At 36.7% G+C, this 20,019-nt stretch overlaps 1 protein-coding gene across 7 annotated transcripts in view; it reads left to right on the top strand.

The window, feature by feature from the left end:
- MTMR8 (myotubularin related protein 8) overlaps positions 1-20,019 on the top strand; it is a 228,318-nt gene that overhangs the window by 48,839 nt on the left and 159,460 nt on the right. For 5 of the 7 annotated variants that reach the window (XR_014239517.1, XM_082376608.1, XM_082376612.1 and 2 more), the window contains exons 2-4: positions 8,214-8,336; positions 11,265-11,427; positions 12,715-12,872. Coding sequence is in view for 6 of the 7 variants with exons in the window: in XM_082376608.1 (XP_082232734.1) it covers positions 8,214-8,336; positions 11,265-11,427; positions 12,715-12,872 (444 nt within the window). In the remaining variant the exon portion in view is untranslated. Of the gene's footprint in view, positions 1-8,213; positions 8,337-11,264; positions 12,873-20,019 lie in introns of all 7 variants that reach the window. The other 2 variants (XM_082376609.1, XM_082376610.1) reach the window with 2 other exon arrangements.

Genomic DNA, 20,019 nt, shown 5'->3' with positions numbered 1-20,019 from the left:
GTGTCTCCATACAAATTTTAAGATTTTTTGTTCTAGTTCCGTAAAATATGCCATTGGAAATTTGATAGGGATTGCATTGAATCTGTAGATTGCTTTGGGTAGTATAGTCATTTTCACAATGTTGATTCTTCCAATCCAAGAACATGGTATATCTCTCCATCTGTTGGTGTCACCTTTAATTTCTTTCACCAGTGTCTTATAGTTTTCTGCATACAGGTCTTTTGTCTCCCTAGGTAAGTTTATTCCTAAGTATTGTATTCTTTTTGTTGCAATGGTAAATGGGAGTGTTTCCTTAATTTCTCTTTCATATTTTTCATCATTAGTGTATAGGAATGCAAGAGATTTCTGTGCATTAATTTTGTATCCTGCAACTTTAGCAAATTCATTGATTAGCTCTAGTAGTTTTCTGGTGGCATCTTTAGGATTCTCTATGTATAGTATCATGTCATCTGCAAACAGTGACAGTTTTACTTCTTCTTTTCCAATTTGTATTCCTTTTATTTCTTTTTCTTCTCTGATTGCTGTGGCTAGGACTTCCAAAACCATGTTGAACAATAGTGGTGAGAGTGGACATCCTTGTCTTGTTCCGGATCTTAGAGGAAATGCTTTCAGTTTTTCACCATTGAGAATGATGTTTGCTGTGGGTTTGTCATATATGGCCTTTATTATGTTGACGTAGGTTCCCTCTATGCCCACTTTCTGGAGCATTATTATCGTAAATCGGTGTTGAATTTTGTCAAAAGCTTTTTCTGCATCTATTGAGATGATCATATGGTTTTTATTCTTCAATTTGTTAGTATGGTTTGTCACATTGATTGATTTACGTATATTGAAGAATCCTTGCATCCCTGGGATAAATCCCACTTCATCATGGTGTATGATCTTTTTAATGTGTTGTTGGATTCTGTTTGCTAGTATTTTGTTGAGGATTTTTGCATCTATATTCATCAGTGATATTGGTCTGTAATTTTCTTTTTTTGTAGTATCTTTGTCTGGTTTTGGTATCAGGGTGATGGTGGCCTCGTAGAATGAGTTTGGCAGTGTTCCTTCCTCTGCAATTTTTTGGAAGAGTTTGAGAAGGATGGGTGTTAGCTCTTCTCTAAATGTTTGATAGAATTCACCTGTGAAGCCATCTGGTCCTGGGCTTTTGTTTGTTGGCAGATTTTTAATCACAGTTTCAATTTCATTCCTTTTGATTGCTCTGTTCATATTTTCTGTTTCTTCCTTCTTCAGTCTTGGAAGATAATACCTTTCTAAGAATTAGTCCATTTCTTCCAGGTTGTCCATTTTATTGGCATAGAGTTGTTTGTAGTAGTCTCTTAGGATGCTTTGTATTTCTGTGGTGTCTGTTGTAACTTCTCCTTTTGCATTTCTAATTTTATTGATTTGAGTTCTCTCCCTCTTTTTCTTGATGAGTCTGGCTAATGGTTTATCAATTTTTTTTATCTTCTTAAAGAACCAGCTTTTAGTTTTATTGATCTTTGTTATTGTTTTCTTTGTTTCTATTTCATTTATTTCTGCTCTGATCTTTATGATTTCTTTCCTTCTGCTAACTTTGGGTTTTGTTTGTTCTTCTTTCTCTGGATCCTTTAGGTGTAAGGATAGATTGTTTATTTGAGATTTTTCTTTTTTTTTGAGGTAGGCTTGTATAGCTATAAACCTCCCTCTTAGAACTGCTTTTGCTGCATCCCATAGGTTTTGGATCGTCGTGTTTTCATTGTGATTTGTCTCCAGGTTTTTTTTGATTTCCTCTTTGATTTCTTCATTAATCTCTTGGTTATTTAGTAACGTATTGTTTAGCCTCCATGTGTTTGTGTTTTTTACATATTTTTCCCTGTAGTTCATTTCTAATCTCATAGCGTTGTGGTCAGAAAAGATGCTTGATATGATTTCAATATTCTGAAATTTACTTTGGCTTGATTTGTGACCCATGATATGATCTATCCTGGAGAATGTTCCATGCGCACTTGAGAAGAAAGTGTAATCTGCTGTTTTTGCATGGAATGTCCTATAAATATCAATTTAATCTATTTGGTCTATTGTGTCACTTAAAGCTTCTGTTCCCTTATTTATTTTCATTTTCGATGATCTGTCCATTGGTGTAAGTGAGGTGTTATAGTCCCCCACTATTTTTGTGTTATTGTCAATTTCCTCTTTCATAGCTTTTAGGAGTTGCCTTATGTATTGAGGTGCCCCTATGTTGGGTGCATATATATTTATAATTGTTATATCTTCTTCTTGGATTGATCCGTTGATCATTATGTAGTGTCCTTCCTTGTCTCTTGTAACATTCTTTATTTTAAAGTCTATTTTATCTGATATGAGTATTCCTACTCCAGCTTTCTTTTGATTTCAATTTGCATGGAATATCTTTTTCCACTCCCTCACTTTCAGTCTGTATGTGTCCCTAGATCTGAAGTGGGTCTCTTGTAGACAGCATATTGATGGGTCTTGATTTTGTATCCATTCAGCAAGCCTGTGTCTTTTGGTTGGAGCATTTAATCCATTCACGTTTAAGGTCATTATCGATATATATGTTCCTATGACCATTTTCTTAATTGTTTTGGGTTTGTTTTTGTAGGTCCTTTTCTTCTCTTGTGTTTCCCACTTAGAGAAGTTCCTGTAGTATTTGTTGCAGAGCTGGTTTGGTGGTGCTGAACTCTCTCAGCTTTTGCTTGTCTGTAAAGCTTTTGATTTCTCCCATCAAATCTGAGTGAGATCCTTTCTGGGTCGAGTAATCTTGGTTGTAGGTTCTTCCCTTTCATCACTTTGAGTATATCATGCCACTCCCTTCTGACTTGTAGAGTTTCTGCTGAGAAATCACTTGTTAACCTTATGGGAGTTCCCTTATATATTATTTGTTGTTTTTCCCTTGCTGTTTTCAATAATTTTTCTTTGTCTTTAATTTTTGCCAATTTGATTACTATGTGTCTCGGTGTGTTTCTCCTTGGGTTTATCCTGTATGGGACTCTCTGCGCTTCCTGGACTTGGGTGGCTATTTCCTTTCACATGTTAGGGAACGTCTTGCCTATAATCTCTTCAAATATTTTCTCGGGTTCTTTCTCTCTCTCTTCTCCTTCTGGGACCCCTATAATGCGAATGTTGTTGCATTTAATGTCCCAGAGGTCTCTTAGGCTGTCTTCATTTCTTTTCATTCTTTTTTCTTTATTCTGTTCTGCAGCAGTGAATTCCACCATTCTGTCTTCCAGGTCACTTATTCGTTCTTCTGCCTCAGTTATTCTGCTATTGATTCCTTCTAGTGTAGTTTTCATTTCAGTTATTGTATTGTTCATCTCTGTTTGTTTGTTCTTTAATTCTTCTAGGTTTTTGTTAAACATTTCTTGCATCTTCTTGGTCTTTGCCTCCATTCTTTTTCCGAGGTCCTGGATCATCTTCACTATCATTATTCTGAATTCTTTTTCTGGAAGGTTGCCTATCTTCACTTCATTTACTTGTTTTTCTGGGGTTCTATCTTGTTCCTTCATCTGGTACATAGCTATCTGTCTTTTCATCTCTTCTATCTTTCTGTGAATCTGTTTTTTGTTCCACAGGCTGCAGGATTGTAGTTTTTCTTCCTTCTGCTGTCTGCCCTCTGGTGGATGAGGCTATCTAAGAGGCTTGTGCAAGTTTCCTGATGGGAGGGACTGGTAGTGGGTAGAGCTGACTGTTGCTCTGGTGGGCAGAGCTCAGTAAAACTTTAATCTGGTTGACTGCTGATGGGTGGGGATGGGTTCCCTCCCTGTTGGTCGTTTGGCCTGAGGCAGTCCAACACTGTAGCCTCCCCGGGCTCTTTGGTGTGGCTAATGGTGGACTCTGGGAGAGCTCACACCAAGGAGTACTTCCCACAACTTCTGCTGCCAGTGTCCTTGTCCCCACGGTGAGCCACAGCCACCCCTGCCTCTGCACAAGACCCTCCAACACTAGCAGGTAGGTCTGTTTCAGTCTCCCCTGGGGTCACTGCTCCTTCCCCTGGGTCCCGATGCACACACTACTTTGTGTTTGCCCTCCAAGAGTGGAGTCTCTGTTTCCCCCAGTCCTGTCGAAGTCCTGCACTCAAATCCCACTAGACTTCAAAGTCTGATTCTCTAGGAATTCTTCCTCCCATTGCCGGACCTCCAGGTTGGGAAGCCTGACGTGGGGCTCAGAACCTTCACTCCAGCAGGTGGACTTCTGTGGTATAAGTGTTCTCCAGTCTGTGAGTCACCCACCCACCAGTTGTGGGATTTGATTTTACTGTGATTGTGCCCCTCCCACCGTCTCATTGTGGCTTCTCCTTTATCTTTGGATGTGGGGTATCTTTTTTTGGTGTGTTCCAGTGTCTCCCTGTTGATGATTGTCCAGCAGCTAGTTGTGATTCTGGTGTTCTTACAAGAGGGAGTGAGAGCATGTCCTTCTACTCCACCATCTTGGTTCCTCCCTAATAATCTCTTGTTAATTTCAGACATTTGATATATTTTCTTCCTTTCTGTTATTAAGTTTTGAAGTCTTTTCCTGTCTCTAGACCCAAGGTATTTTGCATTTTTTCTAGTAATTTTATAGTTTTTCTTCTTACATATAGATATATCTAGATTCCAGTTTTGTATATGGTGTTACAGGGATCTAGTTTTACTTTTCTCCATGTATTCATACAGTTTCCCCAACACATTTAGTAAGTACTTTTATCTTTTGTTCATAATTTGTAGTGCCACGTTTATCCTATATGAAGCACCCATTCATACATGAGTCTGTCTTTGAGCTATGGTCCTTTATCAGTGGTCTATTTGTCTATTTTTACACTAGTACTTCAGGCTTTTTTTTTTTTTTTTTTACCCCATGGCTTTGGGTATGTCTTAATATCTAGTAGAGCAAATCTTCCCTTCTTCACTGTTCTCTTTTAAGATTTATTTTGCTACTTATGGGGTATAGTCTTCTACTTAAATTTAGAATACATTTGTGGAAAATCCACTTTGAAATTTAATTGTAGTTGCATTAAATTTATAGATTAATTTGGGGGATAATTGCCAACTTTACAAAATTAAGTTGTCCCATCCAAGAGCATGGATGTCTCTTCATTTCTTTAAGTTGTCTTCAGTTTTCTTATTAGAGTTTTAAAGTTTTCTCTGTAAAGGTCTCATATATGCTTGGTTAAGCTAATTCCTGGATTCAACATGGTGTTTGTTGCCACTGTGAATGGTATTTTCTTAATGGTTATTGCTGGTTTAGAGAAACACTTGAGTTTCGTAGGTTGATATTTTATCTTGCAACCTTGCTGAATTCCTCTGATTTAAGTTCTAATAGTTTGTTGATTCTTTTGTTTTTTTCTTGGTAGAAGATCTTCTATTATCTTTTTATTGGGAAAATTATCTTCCCAGTAAATTGTGCCGGATATAGCACTTCACTTCCAATCCTTTCATGTCTTAATTTTCCCCCTGTTTTTTCTTATTGTATTGGCTAGGATATCTAAAAGAGTAGCAGTGATATATGGGTCCAGTTTGTCTTTTTTGTGATTTTAAATTAATGCATTTAGTTTCTCCATTACACATGACATTCTTTGTAGGCTCTTGATATATAATCTTTACCAAGTTAAGGATGTTTACTTCTGTTCCTAATTCACTAAGAGCTATCATAAATAGAAGTGAACTCAAAAGTATTTTTCTCTATTAGTTGAGATAAAGCATTTGATTTTTCTCTTTTAATCTGTTAATGTGATGTTTTCCATTGAAATTTTTCAATGTTGAACTATCTTTGCTTTCTTGAGTTAAATTTACTTGATCAAATGTATTTTTAAAAATATACTGTTGATTCACTAAATAATTTTTATTTGGATTTTTTTGCATCTACATTTCTTAAGTGAAATGGATATAAATTTTCATTTCTTATAGTTGTCTATTTGGTTTTAGAATCAAGATTATGCTAGCCTCATACATAAAATAGACTGTCATTCTTTTTCTAATAACTGGAATCAATTGGATAAGGTAGTCTGTTTCTTGGAAGTTTGGTAGAATTCACTAATAAGTCATCCTGAGGTATTTTCCTTGGAATTTTTTCACTTCATGTAGGTTTTTCAATTTATTAGCATATTGTTCATAATACTCTTATTTAAAGAAATTTGTTACATTGTTTTCCCTTTTTCATTCTGTAGCTTGTGTATTTGCCTCTTTTCCCTTTTTTTCCTGATCAGTCTTGTCAAAGATCTATTAACCTTTAGGAATGAAATTGGGTCATTTGTAGAGATGTGGATGGACTTAGAGAGTGTAATACAGAGTGAAGTAAGTCAGAAAGAGAAAAGCAAATATCATTTAATAATGCATATATGTGGAATCTAGAAAAATGGTATAGATGATCTTATTTGCAAAGCAGAAATAGAGACACAGACGTAGAGAACAAATGTATGGATCCCAAGGGGGAAAGGGGTGAGGTGGGAGGAATTGGGAGACTGGGATTTACACATACACATTATTGATACTATGTATAAAATAGACAACTGTTGGGAACATTCTCTATAGCACAGGGAACTCTACCTAAATGGGAGGGAAGTCCAAAAGGGAGGGGATATCTGTATGTGTATGGCTGATTCATTTTGTTGTGCAGTGGAGGCTAACACAACATTGTAAAGCAACCATATTCCAATAAAAATTAATTTAAAAAGATCTGTTAACCTTTTAAAATAATTAAATTCTAGTTTTGTTCATCTTTTCTGTTGGTTTTTTTGGTGTGTGTGTGTATGTGGGGGGGGCAATTCTCTGCTTCTTAATTTCTGTCCTTTTTCCTTGTTTCTCTGTTCTTTTGCTTTCTTCATTGCATTGAATGCTTAACTAGTTTATCAACGTTTCTTCTTTAATGATAAGTTTACTTAAAGGTATACATTTCCTTCTTCTGCTTTAGCTGTGCCCCACAAATTTTCATTTGTTGTGTTTTTATTACTATTCACTTCTAAATATTTATTAATTTTATTTATGATTTCCTTTTAACCCAAGGTTAATTTAATAGTATGCTATTTTGTTTCCAAACATATGCTAACTTTGCCTATTATTTTGTTATTAATTTCTAATGTCATTGTGTCATGGTTGGAGAATGTAGACTGTGTGATATTGAACCTTTAGAATTTATTGAGGCTTCCTTTACAGCCATTATCATGATGTCTTTTTAGAAATGTTCTATTAGTTGTCTTGAATGACTTTATGTTCTTTATTTGTTGGATATAGAGTTCTCTGCATGTCTAATAGCTTGAACTTTGTAGTTGTACTGTGCAAGTATACTGTATCTCTATTCATTTTTGTTTTTTATTTTTGTATGCTTGATCTATCAATTCCTAACTAAAGTGTTAAAGTATCCAAGTGTTTCTTTTCTCTCTGCAGTTCTGCTACAAGCAAGTACATCAAGCAAGATGTATTTTGAAACTGTCTTGTAAGATGCATATATATTTATGATCAATATATCTTCTTGTCCTGTTGTTCTTTGTCTCTTGATTCTATTTTGTCAGATATTAAATCTACTCAAGCTTTGTTCATATTTGTCTAGTATATATCTTTTCTATCTTTTTATTTTCAACTTATTTACATCTCTTTATTTTAGGTATATATTTTCTAGACTGAATATTGTTGAGTATTTGTTTTAATTCAGTCTCTAAGTCTGTCTTTTAACTGGTAAGTTTAATTTGTGTACATTTGTTATTTCTCTTATATTGGGACTTATTTCTGGCATTTAATTTTATACTTTCCATTTATGGTACTCTTTTTGGGGTTTTTTTGTTTGCTTCTTTTTTTTTTCTTTCCTACTTTCCACTGGATAGATCAAGTTTTCTCCTGCTTTTTACAAAGTTATATACTCTATTTTCTTGCCCTTTAACTTAAGATCTAATCTCACGTTATTTACACCTATTGATTTTTCCACATACAGTAACTGCCACTTCCCTCTAACAAGATTAGTACCTCAGCAGGCTCTTATGTCCTATTTATCTTCCACACACATCTACCCCATCATAGTAACATCATCTAGAATTTTAATCCTTCTAAGAATCCACGTTTCCCTCTCACTTTTATAGTTTCTTCAGGGCTGATTTTGGAAAAGGAAACACAGATCATACCAGTTTGCCACTTTGACAGGACCTAGAAAGCCTCAAAGAAATTTTATAGCAAATTAACAGCATTTATCTTGCTGTGAATTACACCACTTTAATCACAGGTGGTGAGTTGATAACTTAATCTGTATTTTTCTCCCCCCTCATATAACAGGTAGAAAACGTGAAATTACTGGATCGTTATGTAGGTAAGAAACCAGCTAATGGGAGTCTATATCTTACTGCAACCCACCTGATCTATATGGAGGCTTCTGGTGCAGCCCGAAAAGAGACATGGGTATGTTCATGAGCAGAAATATCAAAGGGTCTGGAAGAGTTGTGTATACATGCTTTCTAACATGGTTAAATTTCAGTTAACAGTTAAATTGCTGTAAAACCTTTTCTTCAAAGAATCTATTCTGGGGGAGGGTCTTTTCAGAGATTGAATCATATGATTTCTCGTCCCTCAAGTTGTTGACTATAGTCATCTTAAGCTACATGGGACTTTTCCTCAATATTTTTAGGTAGTCTCTGCTCATTTTCTGAGCCTACTTGGTAAGCATCCCGAAGTAATTTAAAGCCTTGCTACCTATAAACTGTGGTCCAAAAACCAAGAACATCTGTATCACCTGGGAGCTTATTAAAAATGCAGAATCTCAGGCCTCAGATTTTAAATTTCTAAAGCGCTCTCAGGTGATGCTGGTGGCTCATGGACTACATTTTGAGTATCAATAATTTTGACCAACACTCTGACCTAAGACAGGGTGGTGTGTGTGTGTGGGGGGGGGGGTGTGTGGGTGTGTGTGTGTATGTGTGTGTGTTTTGTTATACCTTTAAACAATGTTGTCTAATTAGTTTAGCACCGCTAATGTTACTTTATGCCTACCTCATCCTAAAGTAGGACCATTTAATCTTAATCATTAGTCAGACTTATGCTTAGCCCTCTGTAACAAGTAAAACATGCTTCTGGTATATGGCATAGCATAGTGATTAAGATCACAGACTCTAGAGCCAGTCTGCTCAGGGTGAAATCCCAGCTTCAACATTTACTACCTTTGTAACCTTGGGCAAGTTATTTAACTTCTCTGAGGCTCACTTCCCTCATCTCTAAAATAGAGGAAATAATACCTGGTTATGGAATAAAAAAGTTAATGTTGTAAATGCTTAAAATGGTGTTTGGCACATGATAGATATGATTATATAAGTATAAAATGAATTAAACAGAATATACATTTGAAAGAAGCATTTTAATACTTCCTTTTTAAAAACACTGTGAGCTTTCCCCATATGACATTGTATCTTGTTCACTTTGTTATGATGAAAGGAATGAGAAAAGAGGAATCAGGAGAGTTGGTTCTAGCTAGACTCAGTTGTGCACTAACTGGCTATATGACCTTGGGTAAGTGACTCTTGCTCTCTGGGCTTCAGTTTCCTCATATGTAAAATGAGGTTGTTAGATTATATAATTAGTAAGGACTCTTCCATTTCTAACAGTTTGGGAACCAGTTCTTTAGTACTGTGTCATGAGCCTTTCCCCTTTCTACCTGCATTTACAGACAGCACATGTCTCCAGATTTGTTTCTACTGGGTATTATTTCAAACCTAATGGACTAGATTGGGAAGGGAGAACTTATGTTAATTATTTCTATATGTCAAAGGAGGCATATTTACCCAATTAGTACTATTAATGAAGCTCTTTCCATCCTTAGTCTGCTTCACTTTCTGCCTCTTTCCAATTCACCAGTTTTTGCCTGGCACCTGATCTCGATGATCACTGTTTTACTACCCAAACACAGGTCTCCCATATTGATCAACAGGGCTTTGATTTTCTTGAAATTTGATACATTAATTCCTGTTACATTATCAATAGTTTTTATGGCCCTTCAAAACTGCCATAACAGGAATTGAGTTTGACAGAATAGTTAAGACAGAAATTAAGATGGAAAATTCCTTCTCAGAATATGTGAATAGTCCCTACATCTACCCCATTCTTAGATGATGGATATGATTGAAAGATTTCCAGGAAGAGATTTCTTTTCCAAATAAATGGGGACTGGGGCATAGACTGTGTGAGATGGAGGAAAAGAAAAGACAATGATGATCAGAAGGCCATTCCAGGCACAGGACAGGGAGTCCAGAGAATGAAAAGAGTACATTCAGGCTCTAGTTGTAGGAAACATCAGAGACACAGATAGGAGGAGAACATCAAAGACTAAAATGTAAAACCATGATTCCATGTCTTTTTGAAATTATAAAGAGAGACTTGTATTATTTGTATACAGTTTCTTGTACCGGTTCCCTTTCCATGCATTTCTGTTTTGCTGGCATCAGCATGAGCAGGAATCATGAGACTAAAAATTTAATAATCCTTCATTTTTAAAAAAATCAGAATTATTAACCTGTACTCCCATGGGAAACAACTTTATTAACTGCAGTACAGTGCTTATGTATAGTTCCTTTAGTCCTTAGTCTTATAGTCTCTACTCTTTCCCTTAGTCACTTAGGTAAAAATTTCCCCCATTTCATTCTTTGCTTCACTGTCACTAGAGTCTAAAATGTGGAAGATAAATTTTCCCTGTAATATTTCTAGTTAAATCCTAATTCCAGGACTAGAGTTTAGAATTTCTAGAGAAATAACCCTGAACAAAGTTAGACTGCCATGGTTCAAATCCTGTTTGTGCCACTTTTTGGCTGTGTGGCCTCTGATGAAGACTTCACTTCTCAGAGCTTTGGTTTCTTCATTCCTGAAATGGGATGATTATACATCAAAGTGTTGTTACAGGGATTAAATAGTTAATGATCATGGACTACCTCATGAGCAGTAAAGCACAATACCAATTATTAATCATTTTAATTAGTAATTTGGTAGAAAAAAAGGAAGTTCTATTTTCCTGACAATCATTCTACTATGATTTTTAAACTCCACCACAGCATGCTAGAAGCCATTTGTTCTGAGCCAGTTCATCACAATTGCCCCGTAAATCTCTTAACCTTATATCCCTAAGGAGAGGGAAGTTTTATAATATTGTAATTTGCTTTTCATTGCTTTACCACTATTTACTTCTGTTTAAAAGAAACCCAGTTGTACCTTACAAAGGATGGTTGTAGGCTGTAGATGTGATCACATCTCTGGCCATGCTGTTACTGTTACTGAGAGTCAGGCACACTGAGAGTGATAGATCTAGTGCATGTCTGTGAATTATTTTGGTTCTTTTCTGTTTTGTAGATTGCACTGCATCATATTGCCACTGTGGAGAAGTTGTCCATCACTAGCCTGGGTTGTCCCCTGATCCTCCGCTGTAAGAACTTCCGGGTGGCCCACTTTGTTTTAGAATCTGACGTTGTGTGCCATGAGGTTTACATTTCACTGTTAAAGCTTTCTCAGCCAGGTAGTTATGATAGTATTTTTATCTAAAACCATTGTAATTTTTTCTCCCAGAATGGCATAATGGAAAGATCATTGGTTATGGAGTTAAATAGAGCAGAGTTTGAATCTGGGCTTTGCCTCTTACAGCTCCATGGTATTTGGACAAGATACATAACCTTTGAACTCAGCTTCCTCACCTGTAAAAATAATGATAGTATAAGCTCCCTGTGGTGGTTGTTTTGAGGTTTAAATGCATGTGTGCATTTTTACTCTGTACTTGGTATATAGTAGATGTTTAACAGCTGTTATTTCCTTCTCTTTCCCTCTTTCCTCTTAAGTATCAACTTGTAAATTTTTCAACACTTCAGGAAGTAAGACTGCTTTGGAGCAAAATTTGTTTACTGTTGTCCTGCAAGCTTTATGTTTGGCCTATTGTTCCTACCCCTACTTTTAGTTCCAACTAGCAAACTAGGGACGTTTATCAGAGTCCTTAATGCAGTTATCCCTGCTTCCTCCAGCCTCACCCTCTCATCTTCCAGCCCCAACTCCAGGTTGCTAACCCATCAGCTTCCTCTGATTTTAGTCTGTGGACTAATGTCCTAGTCTGTGGATTAAAATTACATTTCCCTCCCCATTTTCTTCTACCCTTTCCCTAGAATAATTTCTTAGAATTTGCTGGTGCTCTATTGACAGAGGCTATCTGTTAGCTGGCCCAACACTTTGTAAAAGGCTCTGGAAGACTCCATCCATCTCTGGAAAAGTTACTGCCACATAAGTTGGTCAAATGAGTTATTGATTACATGTTGAACTTTGTGAAGGGAGGAAGTGGGGTTGACCGGAAGAAGAGAAGAAATGGCCATTTATCAGCTAGAAACAGGTATTGACCTGACGAGTAGAATGCAAGAACACTGTTAATGTTTTGCAGTATGTTACAACAAACAGTGCAATTGGGACATTGAAGTTCAGTTAAAAACTTATGGTAAGGACCACTTTCTTAGGATGTGAATGAAACTTGGAAGCTTGAGTTCAGTCCATTATCCAGCAATTCACAGGAAACCAGGCAGAATGTTCCTGCTTTGTATTGGGATCATATAAATTTAAATATTTTTAAAAGAAGACTCTGAAGCAATATTTCAGTTCTTATGCCTTGTATACAAATAAAGGCAACCTTGTACACAAACTATTGTCCTTTTCAGGGGCTGTTGACAAACATTCCCTTAGAGAGAAGAAAATCTAGGCTTTTTTGCACTATTTGGTATTAAGTTTCACTCATTATTACTTTGTTTTCATGCCTATCTTTCTTCTCTAGCATTACATGAAGATCTGTATGCTTTTTCTTACAATCCCAAATCCTCAAAAGAGATGAGGGAAAATGGATGGAAGCTGATTGACCCAATATCAGACTTTGGACGTATGGGACTTCCTAACAGGTACTGGACCATAACAGACGCCAACAGAAACTATGAGGTAATTTTTTCATTGTTGCTTTCTTTTGGTTCATTTAATTAAAACAGAAGAATACCAGCAAATTTTTAAGAAAAGGGAAAAATCAACTCATGATCTCTCCTTTTCATTCAACATTCAGCAATTCAACAAGCTTTTTTTAAATAACTAGTGCACTCAAAACACCGAGTCAGAGTTCTCATAGTCTAAAGCATAGGGTGCTATGGGAGCATAGATGAAGAATATGGAATTCAGACTGGGAAGCCAGAAACAGCCTTATGCTTTGGGTAATAGCCTGGAGAAGGAATTCTATCCTAACCTACACAGAGAGAGAAGGAAAGAGGTCAGTAAGTGAACTCAGATCATGAAAGGCTTCATGGCTAGATTGAGGAATTTGAACATTATCCTGAAGAGAGCAATCACAAGAGTATTTATTTTAAGCTGGAAAGGACTGTAAGTATATTTTTATTTTAGAAAGATGACTTTGGTTTTGGTATGGAGAATTGGTTTGCTGGAACTAAGAATGCAGGAGAGTGATGTGAGAAGTGATGAGAACCTGAACTAAGGCAATGACTGTGGATGGAGAGGAGGAGATGGTTTTAAGAGATATTTAGGTGGTAGAATTAAAAGAACCTGGTGACACATTAATGTGGTTGGGAGAAAGAGGGAGAAGTTTAGTATGCATCCCAGGTTTCCTGGTTTCTGGCTTAGGTGACCCAAGTGGTTATGGATATGTTAGCAAGATAAGGAGCACAAGGAGAAGGACAGACAGTGTCTTCAGTTTTAGACTTGAATTCAAGGTGATTAAAAACATATCAGGTATTTGTTATCAAGCATTTGAGTCTAGGTCTCAAGAAAGAGCCCTGAGCCAAATATAGAAGCTTGGGAATGTGTTGGGGGTCCCCAAGACCATCCCTCAAGCACATTGATTCACTAGGAGGACTCGCAGGACCTGGCATATAGTCATACTTGTGACTGTGATTTATTACAGTGAAAGGATAGAAAGCAAAATCAGCAAAGGGAAAAGGGGTGAAGTCTGGAGAAAACCAGGCACAAACTTCAGAGCCCTCTCCCAGGGGAGTCACATAGGATGTGCTTTAACTCCTCTAGCAACAAATTGTGACAACATGTGAAAAACGTTTTTTATTAGAGAAGCTCATTGGAGAATCAGTGCCAGGATTTTTACTGGGAGTTGGTCACATAAGCACTCTGCCTGGTGTATACCAAAGTTCTAGATGCTCACAAGGAAAGCAAGTATTTAGCATAAACCACATTGTTTGTACAGTTTAGGCACAGTGAGTCACTCTTATCAGTTAGGGAATGGAGGGAACCTTTCCAAAATTCAAGCTCACAGGCATCAGCCAAGGGGCAACCTTGCAAGTTGGCCTTTCCAAGGACAGCAGTCAGGCCTGCTATGATAACTTTTCTGCATAGGGTGTTTAAGTGGTATTTCTGAACTGTTGGATCTTCATTTCCAGCTTTTTACTATCATAAAAAGACAGTAAATTTAATGACTTTCTGGTATTTCAGTTTTGTTTTCTTTTTAACATCTTTATTGGAGTATAATTGCTTTACAATGGTGTGTTAGTTTCTGCTTTATAACAAAGTGAATCAGCTATATGTATACATATATCCCCATATCTCCTCCCTCTTGCATCTCCCTTCCATTCTCCCTATACCACCCCTCTAGGTGGTCACAAAGCACGAGCTGATCTCCCTGTGCTATGCGGCTGCTTCCAACATAGCACATGTATGCTATGTGAAATCAATGTAATCAAATGTAATCAATTTTACATTTGGGAGTATATGTAAGTCCATGCCACTCTCTCACTTCGTCCCAGCTTAACCTTCACCCTCCCTGTGTCCTCAAGTCCATTCTCTACATCTGTGTCTTTATTCCTGCCCTGCCCCTAGGTTCTTCAGAACCTTCTTTTTTTTGATTCCATAAATATGTGTTAGCATACGGTATTTGTTTTTCTCTTTCTGGCTTACTTCACTCTGTATGACAGACTCTAGGTCCTTCCACCTCACTACAAAAAACTCAATTTCATTTCTTTTTATGGCTGAGTAATATTCCATTGTATATATGTGCCACATCTTCTGTGTCCATTCATCTGTTGATGGACACTTAGGTTGCTTCCGTGTCTGGGCTATTGTAAATAGAGCTGCAGTGAACATTGTGGTACATGACTCTTTTTGAATTAAGGGTTTCTCAGGGTATATGCTCAGTAGTGGGATTGCTGCATCGTATGGTAGTTCTATTTTTAGTTTTTTAAGGAACCTCCACACTGTTCTCCATAGTGGCTGTATCAATTTGCATTCCCACCAACAGTGCAAGAGGGTTCCCTTTTCTCCACACCCTCTCCAGCATTTATTGTTTGTAGATTTTTTGATGATGGCCATTCTGACTGGTGTGAGAGGATGCCTCATTACAGTTTTGATTTGCATTACTCTAACGATTAGTGATGTTGAGCATCCTTTCATGTGTTTGTTGGCAATCTGTATATCTTCTTTAGAAAATGTCTGTTTAGGTCTTCTGCCCATTTTTGGATTGGGTTGTTTGTTTGTTTAATATTGAGCTGCATGAGCTGCTTGTATATTTTGCAGATTAATCCTTTGTCAGTTGCTCCATTTGCAAATATTTTCTCCCATTCTGAGGGTTGTCTTTTTGTCTTGTTTATGGATTCCTTTGCTGTGCAAAAGCTTTTAAGTTTCATTAGGTCCCATTTGTTTATTTTTGTTTCTAATTCCATTTCTTTAGGAGGTGGATCAAAAAGGATGTTGCTGTGATTTATGTCATAGAGTATTCTGCCTGTGTTTTACTGTAAGAGTTTTATAGTGTCTGGACTTACATTTAGGTATTTAATGCATTTTGAGTTTATTTTTGTGTATGGTGTCACGGAGTGTTCTAATTTCATTCTTTTACACGTAGCTGTCCAGTTTTCCGAGCACAACATATTGAAGAGACTGTCTTTTCTCCTTTGTATATTCATGCCTCCTTTATCAAAGATAAGGTGACCAAATGTGGGTGGGTTTATCTCTGGGCTTTCTATCCTGTTCCATTGATCTCTATTTCTTTTCTTCTGCCAGTACCATACTGTCTTGATTACTGTAGCTTTGTAGTATAGTCTGAAGCCAGGGAACCTGATTCCTTCAGCTCCATTTTTCTTTCCCAAGATTGCTTTGGCTGTTCAGGGTCTTTTGTGTTTCCATATAAATTGTGAAATTATTTGTTCTAGTTCTGTGAAAAATGCCATTGGTAGTTTGATGGGGATTGCAATGAATTTGTAGATTGCTTTGGGTAGTATAGTCATTTTCACAATGTTGATTCTTCCAATCCAAGAACATGGTATATCTCTCCATCTATTTGTATCATCTTTAAGTTCTTTCATCAGTATCTTATAGTTTTCTGCATACAGGTCTTTTGTCTCCTTAGGTAGGTTTATTCCTAGGTATTTTATTTTTATTCTTGCAGTGGTAAAGGGGAGTGTTTCCTTAATTTCTCTTCAGTTTGTTCATCATTAGTGTATAGGAATGCAAGAGATTTCTGTGCATTAATTTTGTATCCTGCTACTTTATCAAATCCATTGATTAGCTCTAGTAGTTTTCTGGTGGCATCTTTAGGATTCTCTATGTATAGTATCATGTCATCTGCAAACAGTGACAGTTTTAATTCTTTTCCGATTTGAACTCCTTTTACTTATTTTTCTTCTCTATATTGCTGTGGCTAAAACTTCCAAAACTATATTGAATAATAGTGGTGAGAGTGGGCAAACTTGTATTGTTCATGATCTTAGTGGAAATGGTTTCAGTTTCACCATTGAGAACAATGTTGGCTGTGGGTTTGTCATATATGGCCTTTATTATGTTGAGGTTAAATTCCCTTTATGTCTACTTTCTGGAGGCCTTTTATCATAAATGGGTGTTGAATTTTGTCAAAAGCTTTTTCTGAATCTATTGAAATGATCATATGGTTTTTAGCCTTCAGTTTGTTAATATGGTATATCACATTGATTTATTTGCATATACTGAAGAATCCTTGCATTCCTGGTATAAACCCCACTTGATCATTGTGTATGATCCTTTTAATGTGCTGTTGGATTCTGTTTGCTAGTATTTTGTTGAGGATTTTTGCATCTATGTTCATCAGTGATATTGGCTTGTAGTTTTCTTTCTTTGTGACATCTTTGTCTGGTTTTGGTATCAGGGTGATGGTGGCCTCATAGAATGAGTTGGGGAGTGTTCCTCCCTCTGTTATATTTTGGAAGATTTTGAGAAGGATAGGTGTTAGTTCTTCTCTAAATGCTTGATATAATTCGCCTGTGAAGCCATCAGGTTGTGGGCTTTTGTTTGTTGGAAGATTTTTAATCACAGTCTCAATTTCAGTGCTTTTGATTCACCTGTTTATATTTTCTGTTTCTTCCTGGTTCAGTATCAGAAGGTTGTGCTTTTCTAAGAATTTGTCCATTTCTTCCAGGTTGTGCATTTTATTGGCATATAGTTGCTTGTAGTAATTTCTCATGATCCTTTGTATTTCTGCAGTGTCATTTGTTCCTTTTTTTTCATTTGTAATTCTGTTGATTTGAGTCTTCTCACTCTTTTTCTTGATGAGTCTGGCTAATGGTTTATCAATTTTGTTTATCTTCTCAAAGAACCAGCTTTTAGTTTTATTGATCTTTGCTATCATATTCTTCATTTTTTTTAGTTATTCTGATCTGATTTTTATAGTTTCTTTCCTTCTTCTAACTTTGGGTTTCTTTTGTTTTTCTTTCTCTAATTGCTTTAGGTGGAATGTTAGGTTGTTTATTTGAGATTTTTCTTGTTTCTTGAGGTAGGATTGTATTGCTATAAACTTCCCTCTTAGAACAGCTTTTGCTGCATCCTATAGGTTTTGGGTCATCGTGTTTTCATTGTCATTTGTTTCTAGGTATTTTTCGATCTCCTCTTTGATATCTTCAGTGATCTCTTGGTTATTTAGTAGCACATTGTTTATCCTCCATGTGTTTGTGTTTTTTTACAGTTTTTTTTCCTGTAATTGATATCTAGTCTCCTAGCTAGAGATATCATAGTTGTGGTCAAAAAAGTTAGTTGATACAATTTCAGTTTTCTTAAATTTACCAACGCTTGAATTGTGACTCAAGATAGGATTTATCCTGGAGAATGTTCCATGAGCACTTGAGAAGAAAGTGTATTCTGTTGTTTTTGGATAGAATGTCCTATAAATATGAATTAAGTCCATTTTGTTTAATGTGTCATTTAAAGGTTGTGTTTCCTTATTTATTTTCATTTTGGATGATGTCTCCATTGGTGAGAGTGGGGTGTTTAAAGTCCCCTATTGTTACTGTGTAACTATCGATTTCCCCTTTTAAGGCTCTAAGCATTTGCCTTATACATTGACGTACTCCTATGTTGGCTGCATAAATATTTACAATTGTTATATCTTTTTCTTGGATTGATTCTTTGATCATTATGTAGTCTCCTTCTTTGTTGTAATAGTGTTTATTTTAAAGTCTATTTTGTATGATATGAGAATTTCTATTCCAGCTTTCTTTTGATTTCCATTTGCATGGAATATTTTTTTCCATCCTCTCACTTTCAGTCTGTATGTGTCCCTAGGTCTGCAGAGGGTCTCTTGTTGACAGGATATATACGAGTCCTGTTTTTGTATCCATTCAGCCAATCTGTGTCTTTTGGTTGGAGCATTTAATCCATTTTTGTTTAAAGTATTTATCGATATGCATGTTCCTCTTACCATTTCTTAATTGCTTTGGATTTGTTATTGTAGGTGTTTTCCTTCTCTTGTCTTTTCTGCGTAGAGAAGTTCCTTTAGCATTTGCTGTGAAGTTGGTTTGGTGGTGCTGTATTCTCTTAGTATTTGCTTGTGTGTAAAGATTTTAATTTCTCCATCGAATGTGAATGAGATCCTTGCTGGGTAAAGTAATCTTGGTTGTAGGTTTTTCCCTTTCATCACTTTAAATATGTCCTGCCACTTCCTTCTGGCTTACAGAGTTTCTGCTGAAAGGTCAGCTGTTAACCTTATGGGGATTCCCTTGTATGTTATTTGCTGCTTTTCCCTTACTGCTTTTAACATTTTTTGTTTGTATTTAATTCTTGATAGTTTGATTAATATGTGTCTTGGCATGTTTCTCCTTGGATTTATCCTGTATAGGACTCTGCACTTCCTACACTTGATTGACTATTTCCTTTCCCATATTAGGGAAGTTTTCAACTAAAATCTCTTCAAATATTTTCTCAGTCTCTTTCTTTTTCTGTTTTTCCTCTGGGACCCCTATAATTCGAATGTTGGTGTGTTTAATGTTTTCCCAGAAGTCTCTGAGAGTGTCATCAATTCTCTTCATTCCTTTTTCTTTATTATGCTCTGTAGTAGTTATTTCCACGTTTTTATCTTCCAGGTCAGTTATCCGTTCTTCTGCCTCAGTTGTTCTCCTATTGATTCCTTCTAGAGAATTTTTTATTTCATTTATTGTGTTGTTCATCGTTTGCTCTTTAGTTATTCTATGTTAAACGTTTCTTGTATTTTCTCCATTCTATTTCCAAGGTTTTGTATCATCTTTACTATCATTACTCTGAATACTTTTTCAGGTAGACTGCCTATTTCCTCTTCATTTGTTTGGTCTGGTGGGTCTTTGCCTTGCTCCTTCATCTACTGCGTATTTCTCTGTCTTCTCATTTTGCTGCACTAACTGTTTTTGGCGTCCTCTTTTTGCAGTCTGCAGGTTTGTAGTTCCTGTTGTTTTTGGTGTCTGCCCCCATTGGGTAATGTTGGTTCAGTGGTTTTTGTAGGCTCCCTGGTAGAGGGGATTGGTGCCTGTGTTCTGATGGATGAGGCTGGATCTTGTCTTTCTGGTGGGCAGCACAGCATCCGGTTATGTGCTTTGGGGTGTCTGTGACCTTATTATGATTTTAGGCAGCCTCTCTGCTAATGGGTGGGGTTGTGTTCCTGTCTTGCTAGGTGTTTGGCATGGGGTGTCCAGCACTGGAGCTTTCTGGTCGTTGAATGGATTTGGGTCTTAGCATTGAGACGGAGGTCTCTGGGAGAGCTCGCGCCGATTGATATTACGTGGGGTGGGAGGTCTCTTGTCGTCCAGTGTCCTGAACTTGGCTCTCCCACCTCAGAGATTCAAGCATCTGGCCGGAGCACCAAGATCCT

The sequence above is a fragment of the Balaenoptera borealis genome (genome assembly GCF_965194805.1).
Source record: "Balaenoptera borealis genome assembly, chromosome: X".
NCBI lineage: Eukaryota > Metazoa > Chordata > Mammalia > Artiodactyla > Balaenopteridae > Balaenoptera > Balaenoptera borealis.
The sequence above is the reverse complement of the archived record's forward strand: the minus strand, read 5'-3'. Positions and strand labels throughout refer to the sequence as shown.